Below are 23,794 nucleotides of genomic sequence, written 5' to 3' on the forward strand. Positions count from 1 at the left end.
AGAGCTCTGAGCAACACAGCGCTGCTTTGTATCACCAGTGCCGATCAATGATCAGTAACTTGGGGACGGCCGAATGTTTTGAAAGCGACATATCAAAACTTCATGATATGTCACCTCTTTTTTTAACAGGGAGATGATACGATTACTTCGTTCCAGCCAGATTATTAGGGTCGATGAAGACAGAGCTTTTCACCAACGGTCTATTGATCACCGTAATTCTTCGAGGAAATATCCCCCACTTTGGCCATTCAAGATTAAGAAAACTGGTTTTGCTTGCCGCAAGATAGCAAAACTGAGATCACTTGCTTCTAGTCACACGCAAAACAAGGCTAAGAAGATCATCACAACGCATTTAGAGGCATTGCAGTGCTTTCTTAAGGAGCAGGAAGCATTTTCTGGCCGTGATATCTCACAGTCTTTACTCTTCGAGCTAGCAAAAAGGCACCCGCAATATGGACAAATGATTCATGCGCTTCCTCTCTTGATGAAAATTGTCCCTGAAAACTTCAAAAAATTGATGAAGGGAGAAACAGGGCAGCTCTTGAAAACAGGAATGACGATAGTAAAGCAGTGGCCACCAAAAGCATGATGGGGTATGTACCGTGCTAAGGTTGTGTCGTAGTTCAGAAGATTGAGTTTGTTTATTTGTGAAGTAATGCGAGACACTATACATGCAGCATGAGGACCAAATTGATTGGAAACCAAACAATTCCTACGGGTGGATCGTTAGGAGTTACTTAAGATGGTGTGGCATTGTACATCAGCAGTATTTGAGATAGGTTTATTTCTTGGAGTTCGCGCTATAGCTCCACTTATCCCAGGTGGGTACCTCTGCACTACATCAACTTGCCAATTATTAAAAGTCCGATCACGTTTTCCATACTGTAAAGAAGCTATATGGAGCATTTGATCCACATGAGGCGTTATTCTGTGCTTACGGGACTTCACGACGACGGCTACATAATAGGACTACTTTCTTTTGTAGATCAATTTGATGATTGCGGGTTGAATAAAGCCGGAATAATATGAAGCCAAATATGTACATGATCAATTTTGTTATTGAAGCTCCTAAGCAACAAGTGTACAGCCAACCAGTCCAGATTCAATTCACCTACTAGATCCAGCGTGTGGAAGGGCTCCAAACACGTGATATATTACATTTTCTTTTCCAGTCTCGCTCAGCTAGAGCTTCTCGAGACCGAGACCGCTCCAAAGCACCGCGAAGGCTGCTCATTTGCTGCCATATTTGAGCATTTCCAGCTATGCTTAACTCGGAATCATAGTGACATTGAAGCGTCAAGTCTTGGGAAACGTCAATGACATCAAGAACGGCGGCCGACAGCTGTTGGAAGATGTCATGGCACGTGCGATAGAACTCATTCTCGGATTCTTGCTGATTCAACTGACGAATTTTTTCCTCCTTCGTTTCTGGGAGTGACAATCGGTGCCGGGATTTCGAACACTGTAGACGTGTACGAGTCGTTTCCAACGCCATGGTAGAGCCTCGAGCCAAAGCAATCTGGTGGTCCAAAGAATTGATCTCCGGGAGGTCGTGTCGCGTATGAAGCTTTTTAGAATCTTCATCTAACAGTAGGCCGGTCTTAGGACAATCCGGCGAACGGCTGTATATGCTTGACGAATCATCTCTAGAGTGACATTCCTCGGCTGCGTGTACTGGCATAATGACAAGGGAGCAGTATATCTTGTATCAAGGAGATCCGCAACACACACTATAAGCATTTCTCTCCGCTTATTTCGAACGGCTCCTTTTCTGTGGTTGTTTGGAGAAAAGGGCAACTTCGCATATCTTATGTATCCGGGTTTTCAAGCCAAAGTAATCAATTATGACTTTGCGTAGGTAGCTGCACGTACGATATTTCCTCTGCCGGGTGGGGGCTTCCCTATCTTAACGATATCCATGGGTCTCGGGATCCCACCCCTCACGAAGTTGGCTGACCACCTGTGCAAATACAACATATGTACAAACGTCAAAGGATGCCGGAACTGATCTTTTTACCTCATAATCTAGAGTACGCCATCATTGGGTGCGCGTCCAAACCATGGCATTCCCGCGAGGCTGGGTGTTGCATTAATGGTACGGCGAGTGCCGATATGACCGGAGCTATGTTCCTAGGAGTGACTCCAAAACCACAGTAAGTTACGCTTATAGCAACCATACGGTAAGAGTCTGGTGATTGTCACGTTGCATAGTCTATGATTAGAACCCCTGAGAGGATCAAGAATTGGAGCACAGCAGACCCTGATGTGGTCCCAAATTTTAGGTAATGTACTTTACTGGGTTATTTCTTTTCACCAACCCTTGGAGGAAAGTCCACCTCATTTTTCTTTTCCATTCGGTCAATTTCAGTTATACATGTGCTTTCTGTACCTTTTATTTGGGTCTAATAATTGTTCTAGGGCAGGTCCCAAAAATTCGGTAGGCTTTTGTCCTGCTCAACAAGAATTGGGATACATGTAGTAGGAAGTCAGCTAACTGCCTTCAGGACGAATACTCGCTTAAGGGCTGTCTTCGAGAAGGGCCAAAATTAGTGTTGTCCGGGTCTTATCTCTAGAAACCATACCGAAACATCGATCTTTCTGCTAAATGGGTATCACGATCTGATCCCGTTCAGACCCTCGTTTTTCTTACCAAGGCATTGATCATTGTGCAACCATTCCTCCACAGCCGGGCAATTTTTGGCCTTTCCTCAATCACTGGAACATTTTGGCATTTCAACGCAACATCATGGCCATTCCCTTCATCGCTGCTCATTCTTTGCTACTCATGGGTGACAGGCTGGGGACATTTATGCCTTTGGCAGATGGCTTCTTGTCGCTGTTACCATTGTACATTCAACACCATGATCATGATGGGCAACAAACAGTGTACATCATGTCCTGCAATTTCGCCACAGTACTTGGTTACGGTGATCCTGAATTCGTGGACGTAATATTTCTCGAACCCTACAGTGGGTGGGTGTACTGTAGTGCCGATGCGAATGAATTGGGCCCAGCAGACAAGGAGCAAGCAGATATAAGATAATTGATGGTACATTGTACTCTTTTCTGAGTTGCGTCCATTCCTCTAGCCACCGCTGCCACCCACATCCGCATATATATGGGCTAGCATAATGAAATGTTCTAGAGCTCAAAATCTCTTGACTGAGCTAACTATAATATCTATATTTGAAACGCCCAGTCTCTCGCCCACAGTGGCGCAATAGTAGGACCACATTTTCCGGTGGATTGAATCTTGAGGCTTAATGCAAAGCTAACGCTACGAGTGTCATTGAAGATGTCCAATCTTAGGGTCTGAATAGACGCCTAGGGGAGTAAATCGAAAAACTGGTCCGATAAGATGCAGCAATATGATGGTTGGGAATGTACAACGTTTGATGCATATTCTGTTTGTTAAGGGTAAAGTGAGGAGGATGATAAACGCTCCGTTCAACGCGATGGAACAGATTTGACCGGTCAATGAACAGTCCGTTCAAACTAAGGAGGTGGTAGTTGGTTGGGTGAGTATTCTCAGAAGCTGGACACCCACCGTTCCTCACGTATGTTTGAGCAGCCAGTGACCAAAATTGTTGAACTAGAGGCTGTGGCAATCATATGCCCTACAAAGTTTTATTTATAAAGCCCTGGACAGTCCCTAGGGAATCATAGATCCATGAGTATTGGGGTGAGTCAGCTTTAAACGCTTCTCTGTTATTATGAAACCACTTGTTAATGACTGTTGGACTTTCGTAAGCTCTTGCTTAACGGCATAAAAATTGATCTATTCTCCCGATGACTGACATTGTGAGGTACTGGTCTATTGTATTTACTCTGCAGGGTTACGCCTGAGGTCTTATTGAGGAGTTGGTTGTCCTGTTATATGTCACAATGAACAGAGGAATTGTTTGCCGACCTCGAGCACAAATAGCCTGAACTTTTCTCTTCCCCCTGGACAACTCTCTCTTCTCAAATCTCGCTGAACTGAGTCATCTCATTAGGTAGAACCTTTACACTCCTTCACCATGCTCTTTGGACTTCCTTTTTTGCTGGTCTTGGCGTGGCTGGCCAACGCTTCCTGCATTCCCTCCTTCAACAAGTCCAATGCGACTGACGTTGCTACTCGTGATGTTAACGGATATCGTTCCGTGGCCTACTTTGTGAACTGGGTATGAATCTCATCTATATACTCTACCAATACAGTAGATCAAAGTGACTCACCAAGTACCATCAGGGTATTTATGCTCGGAACTTCCAGCCTCAGGATATCCCCGCCGAGAGACTGACCCATGTTCTCTACGCATTTGCCAATGCCCAAAATTCTGGTGAGGTTGTCCTGTCAGACACTTGGTCGGACACCGACAAGCACTACTCCACTGATTCGTGGGCTGATACCGGAAACAATGTTTACGGCTGTGTCAAGCAGCTTTTCCTGCTCAAGAAGAAAAACCGCAACCTTAAGGTTCTTCTGTCAATTGGAGGCTGGTCCTATTCTTCCAACCTCAGAACGGCCTTTGAGACTGAGGGGGGACGCCAGAGGTTTGCTGACAGTTCCGTCGAGCTGCTGAAGAACTTGGGCTTTGACGGTATTGATGTTGATTTCGAAGTGAGTTTGCTATATTGTTCATGATGTTTAATTCTGATATCAGATAGTACCCCGACAGTTATAAGGAAGCGGACCAATTTGTAGATACGCTACGCCGGCTTCGTAAGGTATTACTATGCTTCTCTTATTGATGCCTCTGCTAACAGTAACCCTTTCCAGGCCTTGGATTCGCACGGCTCGGCCAACGCAGATGGCTATCATTTCTTGCTCACCACTGCAGCACCTGCTGGTACGTGTCGTTTCCTTGAAAAATCTTAGCAAGGCTAACCCAAATTCCAGGCCCTGCCAACTACCAGAAGGAGCATCTTGCCCAGATGGACCAGTATCTTGACTTCTGGAACCTGATGGCCTACGATTACGTCGGAAGCTGGGACAGCGTTGCCGGGCACGACGCCAATCTCCATCCATCCAACAGCAACCCAGCCAGCACTCCCTTCAACGCGGACCAAGCAATCAACTACTACACCTCGCACGGAGTGGCATCTTACAAGATTGTCCTGGGTATGCCGCTGTACGGCCGGGCCTTCGCTGACACCAACGGTCCTGGCCAGCCTTATAACGGTGTTGGTGTTGGTAGCTGGGAAAACGGTGTGTGGGACTACAAGGCTTTGCCTCAGCTCGGCTGTGCGATCACAAATCTGGACCAGGAAGCTGCTAGCTACTGCTTCAACCCGGACTCGCGTTTGCTCATCAGCTATGATACTCCTGAGATAGCGCGTATGAAGGGTGAGTACATCAAGTCCAAGGGACTTGGTGGCGGTATGTGGTGGGAGCTCAGCGGTGACAAGGAAGGTGATGATAGTTTGATCACCACGGTATGTTTCATTTATATTCCAAATTTGATCGTCTAACTAATGTTGGACTTTGCAGGTTGTGAATACATTTGGAGGCGCTGGCGCTCTGAATGTGAGCGAGAATCAGCTAAGCTATCCTGCTTCCAAGTACGACAACATGAAGGCTTGCTTCTGAACTTATTACATTTTCTTGCAGATATTCCAGTCCATAGCACATTACTTTCGCTCTCCCATGGAATGAGAGTTTCTGAGTTTTACATTGTGCGGGCTATCTATCGACGTATTAGAGCTAGTCAAAGGCTTCTCTTGCTTTAACTACAAGAAAAAGAATTTGTGTGAAACGCAAATATGGCACGCGTTGTAGTTGGCTGGATGCCATCTCGCTAAGCTGTTGGTCGCAGAGATGTGTAACTGCTCCTGATTGTCAGGTGCGCCATTGACCCGAAAACTGGGAGCAACGATACGGTTTGACATGATTTGTACAATAAAGTGCGCGCAATTTGGCGTTTCCCAGGCAATTATTAGTAGCGCAGAAAACGTTTTTGGAACACATTAGCAAAAGCTAACGCATGGAGTTGTAAAGAAATTAGAATGGCGGATACCCCGTCTCGCATGCTACGATTTGGAACAGCCCATATCGCAACGCCGAAAAGCACTGTCATCACGAACATTCCCATAGACATCGCTATGACCCTGTTTTGAACTGAGCGACGAAGACGCATATAGCGTAGGTCTGCACTATAGGTGTTTAGATGTCGCTTATTTCCACACAGCGGGGACTCTTCTATGTTGGGCTGTATGGAGATGCACCGTGTGTCCTCCTGCGGCGGAACGTGAAAATAAAGTTGGAAGTACATTGTCGTTTTCAAGATCCTGTAAAGGACAATCGGTGTTCAAAGTAACATTTACGACGCAAGTCCTCTACCACCGTTCAGAGTCCGCCACAGAAATCCAAAGCCTGGACTCCTAGGAACAACCCTGTTCCTGCAAGCCGGCATAAAGCCCTAAGAACTTTGTTCTACTCCAGTGACAATGCATCAATATAATTGTGTCACTTCTCTGTCGTCTGTCCATGGCCTATTACAGATCATTTGCAACGATGCAAATAAACCTACGTAGGCGTATTTCCCCTTCTTGGTATGTTGAAACATTGGTAAAGGCACCATTATGAGTGTCCTTGCACGAATCTTGACATTAATCACTAGATGCCTGCCTTCAGTTTAACTTTGCTCTATTCGTTGTAGGTGGTGAAATGGTGGAACGAGGGGGTGGAATGAGGGTGGTCGGACGCAAATACCATTAAATTGTCCAACAAAATTAAAAATGGCCTCACTATTGAATCCAAAGCCAGTTTTCAGAATCGATGAATGCCCGCCTATCTTTTGCTTAGGCCTCTAGTGCAGTATCAAATATGTTAATAGATCCATCCCAAAGATGCATTAAAGTCAATAGTGAAGGCGAGAGTTGGGCTTTCTTCAACGGAAATATTGGATCGACTGTGTGGTTAGTAATTATGTAAAGTCTTTCAACGGTCCGTTCAGATTATTTTATTAACTGCGACAGTACTTTCCCCGCGCAACGATTGGAACATTTGTGCACTTGATTACAGGGGTTGGGCTACAGCACAAATGGCGTTGTCTGCCCCCTACAAATACTAATTACTGCTCAAGCCTTCCTTTACAACTCAGGCTCATCAAACGTTGCAAAAGCATCCTGTTCTGACAATCCTAGCGAAAGCGTGCCTACGCACATTCGGTAAAGGTCATGGCAGATGTGCGATATCTTTCGCCCATCAACCGGCAATCCGCGCTTGGTTTTCCTTGGCCTCTAGGTCACCTAGATGGTGACCAGGCAGAGGACGGTGAGAGCCTCGAGAACAAGGCTGACACTGGTTTAACGGTATCAAATAACATTCAGCAACAGGAACATGTCACGGAACTTCCCTGGATGGTGTTCTCAATAGGTCGAAGCATTGAAAATATCACCGCGAACCTGCTCCGAGATGGTTGGTGTGTATTCAGGCAGCTTCGGCTAGAACACTGGGTTGAGCACGTCATGGGCATGGCTTCAGCAACCATTGCTGTTTTTGTGTCTTATCATGACAAGCTCAGCTTCTCTCTCTTCAACTTCTTATGCCACGTTCCGTCCGAAGCTGAGAAGTATCAAAATGTACCAGAGGTAGGGAAATACATACCCTAAGCCTTTCTGTGTCGCATCACCACTAAAATATGGCCAAGGTCGTTCGCCGGAGTGATTTCTTTTTATTTAAAACGCTTACCCATTCTCTCGATTGTTTCCAGAATGGGAGAAATTACAAGACCTTGACCCTGGAACTGAATTTTATCACGTCGCCATTGAAAGCTCTCCTTTCTCGACCGGACAAATATGTGCTACGGCGACTGGCTATCCTTGAGACTCGGTATACTCGCTATCGGAGTGGTACCGATATAGCCCTGGGGCGAGAATTCCGGGTTGAAACAAACTTCCTGACTTTGGTCAGCGACCATTCAACTACAGCCATAGCAAAGCAGCTTAGCCAACATGCCCTAAGTGGATTCCACCAGATTAATGTCAGGGGCATTTTCGAAAACGATCAGCACCTCCGGCATTTAGGTTCTATGTGGGACCACTTGTGTCATGATACGGAGGAAGTCGCGGCGATGGGTGATTTGAATATCAAGCTAATAGAGCTCGCTAAGGTCTTTAAAAATCATTACTTATAATAATTGCCGCTGACTTCTAGCAGGAACTTCATCACCTGCGGAACTTTTACTCTTTATCTGCTGTTCTGACTGGAATGTGCTTGGCAAATCTCCCAATTGAGCCACCGTTCGCCGAATTCGCCAACCCTGCAAATAACTACAGACTGTATAGGCTCAAGCTGCATATTGAGCCATCATTGCCATTTCTTTACCCATTGATTGTTGATTTTAAAAGGGGCAATTACCTAGCTTTGAACAAGATATTCAGTTTTCTTTCTTATCATAAGGCGTTGAGCGGTTGAAGGTCTCGGGTCTGATGCATATATTATCAGATTGCCAAATAGACTTGGATAAAGAAATATACATCACGGTTGATCGACAGTCGTCATTTGCCACTCGCGGTTTCAAAATCCTACCAGCTTAGTCCTCTTTGGGACCAAAGTGCGCAAGTAAGCTTTCTCTGGTAAGACTTCATCCAAAACACCTAACGGAAGGGACTAGCCATTGAAATGACCGTGAACTGGACCTACCATCGCAAATCGGCAATTTTAGCACAGCAGCTACAATTCCGGAAGCACTTATTTATATGTTTCAATACTTCGATCTCTCGATGGGAAAGACTATCATGTAGGTCGTCTAGAACTCATTTTGATGGACGCTGCGTGCTTCGATCGTACAACTTTCTTGCGTGGCAAAGAACAGGGGTTCAACGGTAAAAGCCTTGACGCTGTTCACATAGAAGATCTAGTTAAGTTAGAGAAGTGCAAAGTCATATTTGCAGCGCGCTACAGGGACAGAGGTACGGTAGAAGTCGAGATTTCGCGCAGGTCGTTTTGCGGCTTTTTACCGCCTCTCCACGTTTCAGAAAAACAACGTGCGCAGCTAAATGGTTAGAACTGGAAATGAATCAGAAGAGCATTACAGTACAAGGTGGAGATTGTTGTTAACTCCAATGATCAGCGGGACAGTGCCTATGTAGATATGAAGGTTGAGCAAGATTCTCATGGGAGTGAGCTACGCCGTCAGCTTGGGAAGGCAGATAAGACACCTGAATGAAGCTTGACTAGTTTAGTAAATCACGCTATGGGTTAATGTACAGCAATATTACTATTCCGGATTTCCACGGATGATATTGATGCCATGGTCAAATAAATGTACGATTTTGTATATGAGGCAGGGCAAACATCCTTAGCTTCACTGTATCATCGGGTGACTCCGCAGTGCTAAGAAGGGCAGCCAGATTGGCCGGCAACCCACGTCGACCACCCTGTAGGGAATTAGTATTTTCCCAGAAATCGATCAAGCGCAGCACGCTCTAAATCACTGAAAACGTGCACTGTCGCACGCTGTGTCCCTGAAACGATGAGAAGAAATGGCAGGACGAAGTAGTCAAATAAAAAAATATATGGTTTGCTTGACTGATACTTGAATGCAAGTGAGCATTGACAAATGAGGAGGTAGCTAGGCAATATGGCTAATAGTCCCGTGGAAAATAGCAGAATCGGAGATCTCTTAACCAGCTGTGGGATTGTGCAAGTATATCGGTTGTGTTTGTGAACGCCTTTCTGGAGGTGCCGTGCTAGCCCGCGGCGAGGGTTTGGTTTCATCGGCCGTGTCCGGCCATGTAATTTGCGTGGCATCTTCATCCTCAAGTCCAGGTGCAAGTATTTCGTGGCGACTTGGGACTGGTGGGCGGGGAAAGTAATTCAGTCCGCGATCTTGCAGCCGATTTGGTTGGGATGTGTGGGCCGGCTCCGTGGGACCAACGGTCCACACGCTCTCTTATGCCAGTCGAGGAAGGGGTAGCGGGCAAATGATGATTTGCTGTTGGGAGAAAATGAATATCGTCTATAACGACGTCTAACTGGCGATGTTCTTTTGTGGGGCCGAAAATACGACCCGTAAAGAAAAGCATGGGGGTTTATGCCCAGTGGTGGGAATTGCACCCAACGCGGACCATTTTTGAAGTATACGGTGATGGGTAAGGCGTGATGGGTTCCAGTTGAATGTTGTAAAGTGTGGTCTGGAGATGGTAGCGAAGAAGAGTGGGCCCGCCGTTCAGTTGACCACCGCGTTCAATAACAACACCGAGGAATATCACTATTGGCTGGGCAGCCTCGGGACAGTGCATGAAATACGACTCGGTATGTTGTTCATCGCCCCGATGACTAGATTGTGTAAGGTTAGTTCTATAGCAGACGGGACAAATTGACTGATTTAGATTGTGAGCGTGAAGGACAATATGAAACTCCTCATCATTGGGGACGAGGTGGTCAGGAATGCACCTGAAGAATAAATAAAGCTTTTGCCTTATAAGGGTCAGAATGATTACCCTCATTAGAAACTCTGACCAGGGTGGGGATTTCACCCTGTTCAAAATCGTCTGATTGAACGCCTTTCCACGGTATGTTGAGTGAAATACGGAACTGCATGGAAAGGCCTTTACCGGGGCATGTAGGATCCTGTTTCGACCCGAATAATTTGATGAGGTTAGCCAATCTTAGTTCCACACTTGGCAGGAGTTGAAGCAGCGGTCCTGGGTCATATGGGATGACAATGAAATGACCTCGCAGCGTCCAGTGGCTAATTGAGGACAGGCGGCCGCCTGGACGTAACTTCACAATGAGACCCGGCGGGTGACATCCTGCGCTGGCATTCTCTTCAGTCAGGGCGAGGACCTCCTGCGCAGATGGGTAATTCTGGCAGAGAGTAACATTGACCAACATTTTCGCGGGGGACTTGGGGATGGTCGACCGAGGGCTCTGTGACAGGAAGAGCACAGGGTCTGTGATCCTTCGCGTCATGGGGCTCCCGTGATTGAAGAATTATTTGCCTGATGCTGGTGCTGTCTAGTCGCAGAATCGGCGAAGAGTGGGGTGTCCCACCAGGGTGAAAAATATTGGGAGTAGAAAAGCCCTGACAGCCATCAGCAACCTCCATCGAAAAGAGCCTTTCCGTCACGGTAGCGAGCCGGCGATAATTCTGTTTCCATTGGCGACAGCGATCACATGTTTTGTACCGGGGAGACTGCCAGGGTCGGGCGCAATTCGAGCAGAGTGTACGTTGTATAGGTGAGGGCAAAGTTGTGGACGGTGGCAGAGATTGTACATTAGAAAGGGACTTCGGTACCTCACCAGTACCTGTAGCAAGCGAACGACGACGGAGTCTTTGTCGGTGTGCCTTTTGGCGGCAGGCAGGACACGTTTTATATAAAGGCGATTGCGTAGGTCGTCGCGAGCAGCTAGAGCACAGCACGGTATGCACAGGAGGGGTATCCATAAGAGTGGTACGGATAGTTATTAAAGTACCACGAAATAGTATCAGGTAGGTAGGACACTTTGCACATGTGGATGAGGCTGGAGATTGAAGAATCTTCCTGTTTGATAGGGTCGGTAGAAATTGACACGAAACGAGAAAACCCTTTGAGAATAGTCCAATAACGAAGATAGAAGAGAGGGGAAAGCACTGATATATATTACAAGCCAGGCAGGGGAAACGCAATTCAAGGGAAAAAAACAGACGAATAGCTAGAGTGGACCAAGAGCAATAAACAACGAGGCAATAAGGAACGGAAGAGATAGTAGGGCGACAGAACCAGGATGAACCCGGTAAGGAAGAATAGTGAGCCAGTTTGTGATGTACCGAACGTCACAAATCTGGGAGATTACAGAGATTTGCGGCGTCTGTTCGCAACAACAGCCCAGAACATCATTCGAAGGAGCTTCATATGGCAATCTAGTTGCTCAGGTTAAAGCTTACGTTGGAATTCATTACATTCGTTCACCATGCATCCACCATGCTATAACAATACTCCACTTCTTGCGTCCTCCTTGTGCAGATATGAGACCTTGTTAATCAAACGGAAAGACCGATATGTCCATATTGATCTAATTTCGCTCAATAGTCGAGCTACCTTTATCCCTCTCCCGTAACGGCGTTGTCGAGAGTGTGAAGCTTTTTACGCCGCTTTCTACGTGATCGATAAGTCAGGGTCGTTCCACTAGCGGGGACACGCGGCGGTTTATTGTGTCCATCTTTGCTTCCGTTCACAGCGTAGTAACATTGTGATATGCCAGTTAGCCTTTTTCCAGATACCGATGGTGTATACATTCTCTACCGAAATATCCACCTGTTCCTGGCTGTCAAGCGTGTGACTGAACTGGAACTGCTGGTGCTTTTAGTGTTCGAAATGTTCCGCGCAACCACCGAATTGGTGAATTCCGTCACTCCGCAATATGGTTCGCAGTTAGGCTCTTCACGGGTGGCACGAGAAGAAGTGGACTGAAAGCCCCTAGTTTCGGTCAGGTTTCTATGACGCAGTCCAATCCTAGGCTCAGGCAAGTTGCGTTGGCGACCTGGGCGGTAAGCGTAGTTAACGTCAGCCGAACACAGCCATGACCGCGCGATAATCCATACTTTAGAGCGTTCAATATTGATTTAGACAAAAGCTTTGGGGTTTTAAACAATGTTATGGGCTCAAACAATGTTTCTTTTATCAACTATTTCAACGATTTTCCAAAGGAAGCAAGTCTATAAGGATAATCTTTATGTTGAAAGTAAAAGCTAAACTGCAGAAATTCTGTGCCACCGTTTTCTTGCTTAAACATTTCCCTCGAGTCGCCAACGCCAGCTCCCCAAACAATCAAGTTTCGGACTTTGGCCAGAAATCTAGCTGGGAATGGCCCAGAAGACAGGTCGTACTTTAGAGAACCCCGAGTGGTCAAATTATGGGGTAAACCAACAAAGTAGCTTCGTCGATCCGCTGTCTATATAGTCGGCATTACACTTAGTACTCTCAGCGCTCCGAGGACGGCCCAGATCCCCTCAATTATCAAGATATCCCACACGAATCAAGCATGCAATGGCTTCTTGGTACTAAATTGTGGATAAATGCTAGGTATGGCGAGTGATATATAATTTATCTGGATACTTATCCAATACCGAGGCAGGACCAAGAGACCTCGATGCTTGTTTACTCCCACTACCGATACCGACGAAGTAAGTGCTGTGGAACGCCCCGGGGGGTATGGCAAGGAGACTTCCTGGGAGCGCACCATGTCAAGCCCAACCTCAGCTTGGCTCACTTCGGTGCGAATATTGCCATGGCCGTCGATCCCCGTCATACCACAGAAAGCATGTGAGCAACCCAGTTGCACACCCGCCAAAAGGCATCTGCTCGCGAAAGCGAACCGGTTGTGCTGCTACAAAGAGAGTGCTGCAGACCTCTTATGTTTTACCTGAGGTTCATGAACTTCCAGCGTGATAATTACATATTTGATGCCCGAGAAATTTGCGAGGTTCAATCGGGGATCTGAGCCAGGGGGTGCAATCTGTGAGGGCAATCAAAATGCCGTCGAGTGATCATGGTTTGCCTCTATGACTGCGGGGACGGAAGGATATCTCGTCAGCCTGTCAGATAGTTAAGTTAGGTTGAGAGGGGACCGGATGACTGATCCACATTGCGTATTTGAGTTCCTCTGAGCGCGAGGAGACCTCTTTGTTACGGTTCCTCCCGCTACGTTTTGTATCGAGAAGCAACTCTTTAACTATTGTTGCTCTCTTGATATTGATCGTTCATCTCGAAATGCTATATACATTTACGTATATGTGAGATCCTCACTTCCTTCGTCTTTCTAAGATCTCCGTAATTTGATTCTTTGCATTCGAATGACCCAATTAGCCCGTTTCAGGGATGGAAGGCTTGGTAGCGAAGTCAGTATGAAAGAAGCTCCTGCGGGCACAGTTTGTATAGTCGCTTTTCTGAACACCCCGTTTTTTTTTCCAAAGTTAGGAATTGAACAAGCAAGCATGTATAAGATTGGGCTGTGCTTGTTCAATTATAGGGAAAATATTTTCTTCTCTCGTCAATCTTTTCGGATGTCGACATCTGCATCCCAGTCATGAGTCAAGCTATTCCTTTTCAAAACATAGTGGTAGGTGTACTTGGTGGTACATGTACAGTACCACACAAGGGACGACTTACGATATCCCATTTTTATTGACAGCAGCGACGAAGATACCGACAGTGATGAAGAGACCGTCATTCTCGGACCCGCAATCGCTGAATATTGGCTATGCATCTGGAATGAGCAATCATGATCCCGAAGTCGCGGCTGTTCGGCCCTTTGTCCCTTTCATTGATCTCACTATCTCGACTGACCCTTCGCCCTCACAACCTTTGAGCAATCCAGTCTATGCTCTCACAAGTATCATCGAGATCAAGGATCTGGGCTTTTTTGAGGCTTTGCGGACGCAAGCAGTTATGGTAGCCCTCGAAAAGAAAGACGGATCGGATCGATATGTCAAGATTCGCTCCTCATTTCCAGACCCCAAATGTCTCGATATGGAGTGTGTCATTTGCTACGATGAAAGGCCAGATAAATTACTTCATCTGAAATGTACAATAGAGTACATTGCGCTGCCCTTTTCAGGACCCAACAATCCCAGCGGAAAGAAGATTCCTCGCCACGAGAAGACAAGTTAGTCGGGCAATCACACGGCCTCAACAATCGGGACAGCGCGGGTCGGAACGCATAACACGTTATACTGGTACCTATCCGCCTTAAGCTCCTTAATTTGCCTGGAGCAGAGATACAGTAAACAGAGAAAACCTTAATATTTCGAAAGAGCTGGCTGTATTCATGGGGCTATGCTCTTGCCATCACCTAAAAACTTTGCGCGGCTCGAGAAGCTGCGTACTGTATCAAGAAAATTCATATATGAAAAATGTAAATACATTACAAAGAGAAAATATTCAATTAGTACATAATTCACAGAGGTTTGTGCCATGAGCATGAACCTGGATCAGGTAGAACGGGTTCGACCGCCATCTGGGTAATCCTCTGTCGATAGCGCACAAAATTTCCACAGAAGGAAGCATGTCTGATAGTGTATATTCTCTTGACATATTACTACTCTCTACGGTACCCCTGAGCTATTCTGTCGTGGACGAAGAGTTGGTTATTGCTCTTACTGGAGTGAGCACTTATACCAGGAGCGCTTACTTCTCGGCGCAGCTTATCGGGGCTGTCAATGCGACCTTTTGAGAGCGTCACATTTCCCTGACCGGATGTCGCACTCAGCAGACGATGTGGACGTTCCGGATAATCCTCCGTAATGTAGTCAGCGCTGTCAGCTATACTATTATCCTCTACCCATTCATGACAAGGTTCGAGGTCGAGATTGATTAGTTGGAGGCTTTCACTGGCGAGTGGCTGTACTGCTTTCCTGACCCTGTCGCGTATCCTGAAGCCTGCACACACTGCGCAGCATATGTTACTATGATCTTCGAATGGCAAATGGGTGGTAGAATAAATGGAAGAAAGACATACCAATTACAGCCATTCTCCCGCAGTGATCTCTGATATAGGATTTGATCTCCATCCCAACATCCATTTTGCGATGGAAAACATGAGAACGTTTGCCTATGATAGACTGAAAGTCTAGCAGAGCAACCGAGCCAGTTCTGGGCAAATAAGTATGGAATTGAAGGATCTAGTGTTGGTTAACCTCTTCCCATTAGAGTAGTTGCATGCCGAGGACTCACGCCAAATCCCTTACAGTCGACATATTTCAGGTCTTCTTTCCCAAGATTATCTCCTCGATTGTCAAGATCCAGAATACGTTGCATCCACAGGCTGAGCCATGATGGATAATATGTAGTACGTATTAGCTAAATGGGCTGGGGACCCGTTAATATACCAAGCATACCATATCTGCTGTCTTCGACCTCCCAAAGAACCTCGACTTTGCGTATCATCGCTTTGCGATCGCGACTGGCCTGAACCAGCATCTCAATATAGGAAAGGATTCGATAGAATCCAATGTCTTCTACAACAAAAATGATCGTTCCGAACGTGTTCAGGTTGTGGTAGTGTCCATAAGGGCCGAAGACGATGACTGGTTGCTTTGTAACTTGATGCAACTTTTCACGTTGGATATTCCCGCGGGCATCCCTGACGTGCCTCTGCTTCACGCCCTCATAGAGTCTCAAAGTCAGCCCAGGCTGAGGTCGGGCGACCATGTGTAATGTACGCCCAGTGGCGCTTTCTTCCCAGAATGCGACGAATAAAGAGATGAACTGCAGACGGGCGCGGAAACCCGCACGTGGAAAATGCAGCTGCACATATTGGCCCGGATAGATCATACGGTGCCTGGGTAACACTACATCCAGCCATAGGAGTTGATTGAAAGCGCTCAGCTCTACTTCATGTCTGAAGCTTCTCCACGGCCTATGCGCAAATAAAGTCGTCATACAGTCCACCAAACTGGAAAGGAGCCAGAGGCACACCCCGCCCAAAAGATACCAGCGATACATTGACTGCCGCTCGATAAGATGATAGGCTAGGGCGCTCATGGTGGCCGCCGCCAGGATGTAGTGGCATTTCATAGCAAACTGCATGTGATGCCGCAGTAGCCTTGCGTGCGTCAGTGGTACTATGAGAACAAGACAGCATCCCGCCTACATTGCGTTAGCCGTGGACGGTATATTGTGTCTGGGCGCCGCGCTTACTGCTAGGGGGATTATATGGCCTGCAGTAGCAAGGGCGGAAGCCTTCACAATGGGGACAAGGACTGATCCGTGCAGCAGCGAGTGCAGTACACATAGCCGGCCAATCCACCGATGACACCATGCCAGTACCTGACGATCGAGATGAAGTATGTCGGCTGGTAGGCCAAAGGTTAGCCCAGTACAAAGAGGGATAAGGTGAATGATAGCCAAGGCGCCAGCCCTTCTTTGCGCTTCACTCCAGGAATCTATGCGAAGCGTCAAACCAATAACATTTGCAGTGAACAGAATGGCTATCGCAACGCCTCGGTGATATGTGGATATATCTAACCATCTCAATCCCGTTGGCAGGTAAATGAAGTAAAACTGCCTCCACGAGCCTGGCAGCCGAGAGACAACCCATCTTCGAGAAACGACGCGGCGTAACCTTGCTACCCAGAAGACCGCGCTTCTTCCAAACCAGTAGATCAGCCAGATCGCAATGAGGACGGAGACACTGATAGCATATAAATCAGGGACTGTGAATCTTTTCGCCCATCGATAAATACTACTTGCAACTGAAGGCATCGTGAATGGCATTCAGAAAGCCAGATGGCATGTTTCTTGATATAAATTTGGCCTGGCAGTTAAACCTCCCCGGGTAATACCGTCTTTTTCTTTTTCTTCTTTTTTTTTTTTTTTTTTTTTTTTGCGGTATCAACCGCCACTGGAGTGGTGCAATTGATCCTAACATCGCCCCTCATTTATTTTTTATTGAATCAACGATATCAAACCTTCGATGGGAAGCTCAGAGCCTTTGTTCCTGCATTGAACGATTTTCTTCCGATAATCTACCGCGTCTCATCCAGCAGCTCATTTTCTAATTGTACCAAGCTCGATTAGATCGTTGGCGAGCCTCGGGCTTTTAATCTCGCCAGTACAAGCGCCCCGTGAGCGCCTGCAATGGGTCGTGCCCGATGGCCTCTCGATGCCAACACTTGTTCTGTATTAAATATTACGTATTGTATCGAAAAATCACATATTGTATCGAAAAATCTTCCAAGCCTAGAGTACTATTGAGAGTTATAGCCTGTTCGAGAGACAGTAGTGGTACATCCTCCTTGCCGGAGTTGCGGCATTGATGTGCTGATCAATGATGCCAATGTCTGAGCATATACCGTAGCTTGTGTGTTTGGTCGCCGATCAGAAATTGTGCACTTGGTCAGTACAACCTAGCCTTCACGGCCCGACACATGGAATAGCCAGTCTCTTCTCGTATGCTCATGCCAAATCCGAGGGCTCCTGGGAGGATGCAATTTCTCCTGGGAGTGGGTATTGCCTTCCTTGGGAGCAAGCGTTTGGTTCCCAGGATCATGTGAATGGTTTTCAGGAACGCTCGGTGAGGTTCCCGGGAGAAAGTCGGATCCTGGGAGAGCACGGCAGTCTCCTAGAACTACTATCTGGTGTCCTGGAAACAACGCAGTTGCATCCTGGGGCTATGTAGTGGCATCCTGGAGCTGTCAAACTTCTACGTGACTACGTTGAGACCATAGACGTTCTAAGCTCGAGAAACAGAACCATATCAGAGCGTCCTCGCCATCACTGTTGGCACTCCGCTGCGATTTCGTATAGTCTCTCTCTTCGCTAGAATTACGGGGTTCATGCTCATACTGTATCTCCAGTTCCTCGTCTCTACTTATACAGTACACTACCCATTAGGCCGTATCTGGCACTTTGCAGATCTAGCCAGGGAGCATGCTGTGATCATGACTTCAGTTGGCTCGTACGAGTAGCACCCACCAACCGCGTGTTGATATAATATGGTGTATTCTGAGATACTACCAATACTACCAATCGAAGACTATGCACACGAGGCTTACGTAAAGCTATACATAAATGGCATAGTCAATTGACAAACATATGTATTCTCAGGTCATTTTACGCTGGCCAGGAGTTCATAGTCATCGGTTGCTTATATGGTAGTAAGGAGTCCTTAATCTAAAGCAAATGAAAACCAAAACTATCCAATCACTGACTACCTAGAGGTACCCCTTCCCACGAAACCGACGTGGCCGCTTCAGCACAGCGATCCCAGTCTTTCAGGACGCCAACGATCCCTTCTCGGACTTGCTCAAGGGCGTGTTCGAAAAGGGACAAACGCGCAATCTGATTGTTCTGTCGCTGCTTCAGGGACTCCCTTTCCCGCAACAGCTGAATATTAGTGATACGCAGCTGGTTGTTATCCGTTGCAAGTTGTTGGCCGTCATGGTGCTTGGCAATGCATGATTCCCACAGGCGCCGATAGAGCCCCACAAGACGTGCAGCTTGAATAGCCAGCTTCGGGTCTTCTTGCTCCATTCGCTCTAGGGATTCAATGACAGGCTGAAAAGCCTCTGCCGCCAGGGCGCGCTTCTCGCCCTCGACCCCCGAGGGTGTGAATGACTAAATTGTTCAGTGGGTTTCTCTGTAGTCGTATGCCGCAACTTACAAGATGAGCGCCTTCGCACGGCGAGCTTGCTGTCGCTCCATTTTCATCCGGATTTGGCTGTGCGCAGAGAGGCGCTTGCGTTTCGTGTGTCTCTAGAGACTTGTCAGAGGTGTCCATGGTCGGTGCTTGAATGCGTGACCTGAATCTATATCTCGAAGGACGATGGTCCCTTTATAAATTCATGCAATGTATGGATCCGTACCTTGAAGCAGCAAGAATTTTGATTCCGTTGGTTGCGCATTGCGCCTCACTTTTTGTCGTGATACCAGCACAGCACTGTGTGTTAAAGCCATCTTGGAAGGCGTTCGGGTCATTGAATTTGCACACCTGATATGTACAAGGAAAGGTCATCATGCTACACCAACGAAGGTTCGAACTTTGTTAGATCGGCCATCATTAAATGACAGGGTCAGCGTATCACCCTCTCTGAGCCACCGACTAAGCTTTAGTATTCCGGGGTTACAAAAGGAGTTCAATCGTGAACCTCAGGTTTGATCTCAAGTGATCACACCGATTCCCCAGCCCGCCCACCGAGCAGAAAAGATAAAGAGGGACTTGCACCTTATAACACCGACCCCTCACATTGAATTGAATAATACACCTGAGGTCGGTGCAATGAGGATCAAAATACGAATTCATCCAGGACTTGCTCCCAACTGTCGAGGTGGAGAGAGACCTTGGGTCGTCTGCAGATAAATAACTCAGGAACACCCGAAAGCCATGCATGATAGGTTTCTTTACCCTTGGACTCATTTACAATGGCTCAGGCTGCACGCAGAAAGGCGCGCCAGGCCGCTGGCGATGTTCCGGAGGCAACGCCTTTGCTAGAAAGATCGGCGAGAAAGACGGAGAAAGGCCGCAATCAGCATCCCGAAGGCAGAATGAGCACCAGGAGATTCCAGCCTCAGCCACCTTTGGAGAAGCAAACGACTCTCCGACTGCGATTCCGACAGGCGTACTTTGATCCTGGGCCCGAAGAGGACTGGTGGACGTCTCTTTCAACGACCAATCCAGATGGCGAGGGCCGAGGACACAAGCAGCTGAAGGAGAACACCGACAAAGAACAAGCTCGCCTGGGCTGGATGCAGCGACTGCGCCCCAAGCCCCATCGACGACTCTCTTAGACAGACACCACAGTCGAACATGGGGATTACAGAGGTTGCTTGGTACGGTGGAATGAGTGGGACGAATGCTACGTACAGGGCCTAAATATCCATTTTAAGCTATAGAGTACTGCAGAGGACCAATTCTACTGGTCAAGGAGGTACGCAATTCCATGATGATTTTGCTCCACATCCACTGTTCTTAGCTTCTGCAAATTTCCGTAGAGCTTGACGAAGGGACGTCGTAAAAGCCTAGAATGATATGTATTTCCAGGAACTGAGTTATGTTCAGTGGGCGATGTAGAGCGGGAAGTCGATTGTACAGGAGGTTTCGACAGTATGTGGACCAATGCAGAGAGACCGTTCCTGGGCAGCGTGGGAGCTAAGACCTACCAACGCCCGGTGATGTAGATTGGCGGGGCTCCTAGGAACGCACAAACCGTACTATAACTCTAGGCCATATATTTTGCCTTGTTGGCTATTTAAGACACCGCACTCTTCAGCTGGACCTGTCTTCTTATCTTCCCGTCAGTATTTTGTCCAAATACACCATCTACAAGGTCAACTCACCGATACCATGTCACAATCCAAAAACCATATCATTGGCCAGTGGGAGCTTCAACCAGGTTTGTCATGTCCAGGATGAACGCTGGAACCCAGAACTGACTGACTTCTCACTAGTCACAACACAGACGTGGAATGGAGATATCCGGCAGAAACTGTTCGAGGCCTTTATTGAATCACGGAACAACGACGAGAGGACAGTCGGACTTTTGCACGCAAATCGCGAACTAGGCATGACCGTCCGGGCACTAAAGGATGACCTCTTTGTACTCAAACGCAACCTGCAGAATCTTAAAAGGGAAAATCTGGGCCTGAAAAAGAAATATGGGGACCCGTCGCGGAGGGTGTCTAACTAACCTTATGCTTTGGACATGCCTCTTTTTGTCTTTGCTCAAGCTTGTTACGTATTCAGGCTTTATTCGTGGTATCTTAGCTCCGCATTCGTTCTATGTCGGTTGCTGCTCTGCGGACCTGCGCATCTGCTTCTTTCCTCGTCTCAAGGCTTGGCTTCAATGCAAGTAACTACAAATATGAAATGTGTTGAATTGCGAATATCCGAGCAGAAACGACGCCTCATGTGTATCTGTATGTGCATACATGCTGGAAACAAAAAAAGTGATTGGAGGCGGTCTATTCTGGCTCCTTACTAGGCGTTTAACCAAAAAGACTTTCGGAAATTACCAGAACCCATCCTTGATTGTAGTTAGCTTCCAGAGCATAAATCGATATACGGTACTTACGGTTATCCTGACAGGAATGAAAGGATTGGGGCGTTGACGCAGCGGTCGGTCACTTCACCCGAGATCATATCCCCATAGGGCAGATTGCAACCATTGCCCGTGCTCAAGGTAATGTTGTTACCACTATCCGTAGATACCATGACGGATTCGGTTTCGGCCTCCAGAGTCTGACACCCAGCTTCGAACCCTCCAATCTCTCTGCCTGCGCCGGAACAATCAGTAGAAGCGTAGTAAGTAACAGACCACAGGGCAGACGTTGACGTTGCCAGTCCAAGGGCGAAGAGAGATTCAAGATGCATAGTTGTGATGCTTAGATGAAATGTACGGTATGACAGATTCGAAGAAGGTTAGTTACGTGTCGGAATAGAGTCTCTTTATATCTTTTTCCCAGACAAAGTTCGTTATCGTGCACATAGAGTGATCAAACCTACAGAACTGTCAGGCTTGTTCAATAAGATCGTTGATTGTTTGAATTTTGGCGACAATGACCCAACGCGACCCATCCGCACGCACAATAAAAATGACTCAACAGTCGACCTTGTTGTGTACGGTGACCTAAGTGGCCTACAATTTGCTGGTTCGAGCTCGGTTGTAGTCGTTGAGGTCGTTGGAGGGTCGTTGGGGGTGTCACCTGCGGCTATTCCTATTGTGCTTCATCCATGACGTAGGGTGTCATGCACAAGAAGCTGGGTCTCATCTCAGCCTACACAGGCTACAAGAATCCCGCTCCTAGGAGCGCGATCGGCTGCCGCGGGAGAGAGCAATCACTGGCATTATCGAGGAGGTACATATCGTGAAGGCCATGACCAAGACAGATATTTAAGATGTGCTATATCTGTCGTTTTACTTCCTATCTTTCAGTACTTCACAGTCCTCAGAGCCTCATATCCCAAGCGTTTTCAATTTGCCACCACAATCATGGTAGAATCCTCCTTTCTATCGAATATTCTTGCAATTAGTGACTGATACATTGATGTCTAGACAGGCGATCTAGAAATTCCAGCGAAGTTCGAACTTCGCGACCGCTATAATCGAACAGATCTTTGGCATGCCGTCTCCGAATGCAATGTGGCAGAGGTAAAATTGCTGCTGAAGAGCGGAAGAGATGCACTTGCGGCGGATCGCGATCGAGTCACACCGCTCAACTGTGCAATTATGCGAAACAACATTTTGATAACACGACTCCTGTTGAAGCATCTGAGAGCCGTTTATTCCATGACAACATTCCTGGACGACAAAGATGTCAACGGTGCCGAGCTGCCACTGTGTCTGGCCGCTGAATTTGAACGCACGCAAATGATAGATCTGTTACTCGAATTTGGTGCGGATGTCAATGCAGCGAACCAACGTGGACACACTCCGTTATATCAGGCGGCAGATCAGGGGCGTTTGACGGCCGTGGAATTGCTCCTTGAACAGCAAGGCATCAATCTGCAGGCACAGGATCATTCAGGATCTACTGCTCTTCATGTTGCTACAAAACGGAACCACATTTCTATTGTGAATCTGCTTTTAGCCAACCCGAATGTTGATATCAACTGCAAAGATAAGCACGGAAACACACCCCTCTGGTGGTCTACTCGACTGAAGCATGATAACATCTCCACCCGACTGCTAGCTGAGGATGGTGTGGATCTCAATGCTGTCGGTTGGAAGAGCGGCCTATCTACAACATCTCTCTATCATGCCGTAGAAAGACAGAACTATTCGGTTGCGAAACGAATTGTCGAAAAAAGGGAGTTAAACCCAAACATCCTCGGGTGTTTCCGTTGGACACCTCTCGGTCACGCTGCGCGCGACGGCAATGTAGACATGGTGGAGTTACTGCTTCGGAGAGACGATATTCGAATTAATGCAGTAGACCCGGGCGAGGATTCACCGCTTTGGCTTGCTACGAAGTGTGGTAGAACCAAGGTGGTCGGTCTCCTACTGCAGCAGGGCAACCGAGTGAACATCAACTGTCGAAACAACAAAGAGAGCGAAACCGCCCTGTCAGCGGCCGCTGGTTCCGGAGATCTTCACACTGTGAAGCTGATTTTGAGGGATGCCCGAACAGATCTCAATGCAGTGGACAAGTCGGGCAAGACTGCCATATGGCACGCTGATTCAAAGGGGCATCTTCAAGTCGTGAAGGAGCTTCTGAAGGATCCAAGGCTTTCCTGCGATCCGGAATCTATTGCTTCGGTGGCGGTCAACCACTAGATGCTCTCGAGTTGGTCAAGCGATATGTGGGGAGGAAATAGACGGATCTGCTTTGACCAATAACGTACTGCATGTCAATAGGTGTGTGGTGCTTCAACTGTGGGATTCGGCAT

At 47.3% G+C, this 23,794-nt stretch overlaps 5 protein-coding genes across 5 annotated transcripts; 4 read left to right on the plus strand and 1 right to left on the minus strand.

Moving 5' to 3' along the window:
- Positions 1 to 14,124: 14,124 nt before the first annotated feature.
- N7446_007913 (uncharacterized protein) lies at positions 14,125 to 14,580 on the plus strand (the record flags this gene model as incomplete). Its single annotated transcript, XM_058516658.1, has 1 exon — positions 14,125 to 14,580. One exon carries the CDS (start codon positions 14,125 to 14,127, stop codon positions 14,578 to 14,580), a length of 456 nt encoding a protein of 151 aa, XP_058370304.1.
- A 4,032-nt stretch (positions 14,581 to 18,612) lies between these two features.
- Positions 18,613 to 19,189, minus strand: N7446_007914 (uncharacterized protein; the record flags this gene model as incomplete). Its single annotated transcript, XM_058516659.1, has 2 exons — positions 18,613 to 19,026; positions 19,073 to 19,189. The coding sequence occupies 2 exons, from the start codon at positions 19,187 to 19,189 to the stop codon at positions 18,613 to 18,615; spliced, it is 531 nt and encodes a 176-aa protein (XP_058370305.1).
- A 641-nt stretch (positions 19,190 to 19,830) lies between these two features.
- Positions 19,831 to 20,196, plus strand: N7446_007915 (uncharacterized protein; the record flags this gene model as incomplete). Its single annotated transcript, XM_058516660.1, has 1 exon — positions 19,831 to 20,196. The coding sequence occupies one exon, from the start codon at positions 19,831 to 19,833 to the stop codon at positions 20,194 to 20,196; it is 366 nt and encodes a 121-aa protein (XP_058370306.1).
- Positions 20,197 to 20,752: 556 nt separating this feature from the next.
- N7446_007916 (uncharacterized protein) lies at positions 20,753 to 21,095 on the plus strand (the record flags this gene model as incomplete). Its single annotated transcript, XM_058516661.1, has 2 exons — positions 20,753 to 20,801; positions 20,857 to 21,095. 2 exons carry the CDS (start codon positions 20,753 to 20,755, stop codon positions 21,093 to 21,095), a joined length of 288 nt encoding a protein of 95 aa, XP_058370307.1.
- Positions 21,096 to 22,397: 1,302 nt separating this feature from the next.
- Positions 22,398 to 23,681, plus strand: N7446_007917 (ankyrin repeat domain-containing protein; the record flags this gene model as incomplete). The annotated part of the gene is made up of 2 exons (XM_058516662.1): positions 22,398 to 22,400; positions 22,461 to 23,681. The coding sequence occupies 2 exons, from the start codon at positions 22,398 to 22,400 to the stop codon at positions 23,679 to 23,681; spliced, it is 1,224 nt and encodes a 407-aa protein (XP_058370308.1).
- Positions 23,682 to 23,794: the final 113 nt, after the last annotated feature.

The sequence above is a fragment of the Penicillium canescens genome, assembly GCF_028828765.1.
Source record: "Penicillium canescens strain IBT 15451 chromosome Unknown utg000005l_segment0_segment0, whole genome shotgun sequence".
NCBI lineage: Eukaryota > Fungi > Ascomycota > Eurotiomycetes > Eurotiales > Aspergillaceae > Penicillium > Penicillium canescens.